The sequence below is a fragment of the Chrysochloris asiatica genome, unplaced genomic scaffold (genome assembly GCF_000296735.1).
Source record: "Chrysochloris asiatica unplaced genomic scaffold, ChrAsi1.0 scaffold00128, whole genome shotgun sequence".
Lineage (NCBI taxonomy): Eukaryota > Metazoa > Chordata > Mammalia > Afrosoricida > Chrysochloridae > Chrysochloris > Chrysochloris asiatica.
In genome coordinates, this window is record NW_006408646.1 from 9631101 (window position 1) to 9633271 (window position 2171).

General features: G+C 36.1%; 1 protein-coding gene across 1 annotated transcript in view; it reads right to left on the minus strand.

Annotated features, from left to right (window-relative positions):
- Positions 1 to 2171, minus strand: part of LOC102822219 (low affinity sodium-glucose cotransporter-like) — an 83063-nt gene that overhangs the window by 25878 nt on the left and 55014 nt on the right. The window contains exon 8 of the mRNA XM_006869291.1: positions 1367 to 1602. Coding sequence (XP_006869353.1) covers positions 1367 to 1602 — 236 coding nt within the window. The remainder of the gene's footprint in view (positions 1 to 1366; positions 1603 to 2171) is intronic.

The following is a 2171-nucleotide window of genomic DNA, read 5'->3' on the forward strand; positions in this document are numbered from 1 at the left end:
GAAGAAGGATCTGTAGTTGGATGTGATGATAGAAATGCTGGAGATAATATTAAAGATTTTTGCAAATCCAATATCATATTCACTGCAAATACCTTTTGAAAATAACATAAAAGGCAACTATACACATGGGTCTCATCAGCTGGAATACACAGTAACCAAATTGACTACATCAGTGTGAATAGATTGAGGAAAAGTACAATATCGTTTGCCAAAATAAGGCCAGAGGCAGACTGTGGAACAGACCATCACTTGGTCATATGCAAATTCACACTGAAGCTCAAGAAAATTAAAACAAGTCTTTGAGAGCCAAAATATGAATTGGTAGAATACTTGAATGTTTTCATGTACTTAAATTGTGTTTCAGTAATATGCAGAGGGCTTGTTGTTTAATTAATAATAATTACCCAGAAAATTAAAAATATAGTTAAGAATATTATTCACTTGAACCAAAACAAATAGCTGTAGTACAAAAGAAGCCTTGGGAGGACTCAAGTGTGTGACTCAAGTATGAGCTACATTTACTAGTAACAAAATGGAAGAACTAAATGTTGCTTTCGTCAAAATTGTGATTTAAATCTATTGGAACCTATATCTACAGGGATACAGAAGTTAAGCTTGTGTGTGATTATGAAAGTTGAGTTAATCCATCACCTGTCACTTTGGGAAGATCATAGAAAACTGAGAAACCAAGGAGGAGCAATACAAGCATTCAGTTTGAATCACCTGAATATTATGTTACCAAGAAAATTATCATCCAACGTGTCTGGGTAGGTGTAATGGTTAAAGTTTTATGTCAGCTTGACTAGGCCAGGATTTCCAGAGGTTTAGCAGTTAGGATGTTTATTCCCATGGTGATGAAGCCTAATACAGGCATAGTTAACTCTATGATGTTTGGCTGTGAGCAGCCAGTCAATTGAAGGGATATTTCCTTGGGGGGTGTGGCCTAACTCAATATAATAGACACACCTGAAAGGCTTTCTCTGTCTTCTTCTGGGACCTGGGATGTTACAATTGTAAGCCATTTCCTTGATAATAAACTTCTCTATATGTGTATACATATATATGTTTCACTAGTTTTGCTTCTCTAGAAATCTGGCCTTAAACAGTAGGGTAGGAGAGTCTTCATTCCTAATAAGCTGCAAGAATAAAGAATAGAAACAAATCCCCAAATCACAACAGAACAAGCTTAAAGTATTTGCTTCTGAGAGACAATAATTAGGGGAGATAGTTGGGAAACTATTTTTCATAACAAGCCTAGTAGAACTGCTTAATTCTTTAAACAATGTGTGTGTAAAATATCCTCACAAAATGGAACCTGGGAGTTTTTCTCTGAAAAGAAAAAGAACATAATCATGTTAAAAAGCACACTTAAACATATCACCTGATCTGTGCACCAGTACCACACAGCCACAATAGTCATTCCAAAGATCATGCCTGGCCAGGGAATATCTCCAGTGACAGCATCTCGGAAAATGTGGAATGAGTCGGCCTGAGGAGTGTAGCACCTGGAGCTGATTGTCAGATTGTCACCCTCGACTATGGATGGGATGGCATTCATGTACTTCTCTGTGAAACTCTCATAACCGCCAACTTTGACAAATGCTGAAAAGACATCAGAGAAAATTAAATTTCTTAAAACCCCTGATATTCATGGCTATTCCTTTGTGGTAGAAGTGCCCAAACACATCAACCTGGTCCAGTCTGTTGCATCCTTCTCTCAGGATTCATGTCTTACTAGTAGCTCCATTGGTAGCTATCGTGCTTCTAAATGTATTTTCACAAAATACATAAAGGACATCTCTCTTGAACTTTTCTTCTAAAGATGCTCTTTGAAACTTTGATTTAATTTTTAGCTTAATGGTAAAAATAAAATTGCTACCCATACTGATGTTGGTACTGATGTCTTACAACTATCCAGGAAAGAAACAAACATAAAAGTGAGCTAACAGAAAGAATCGAATAGAATTTACCTTAAGAAAGCCTCAGCTCTTCTGAAAGGGCCAATGAATGATGGCCTCTCCTGACCCAGGGTTAAGCCTGTATGATCTTAACACAATCTTTTTTTTTTATTTTAATGTTTTATTGTGAATTATGTGAGAGTTTCACAATAAAACATTAAAAAAAAAAGTTTTGCTAAAGGTAATACAGAAACGGCTACAATCATACATTGA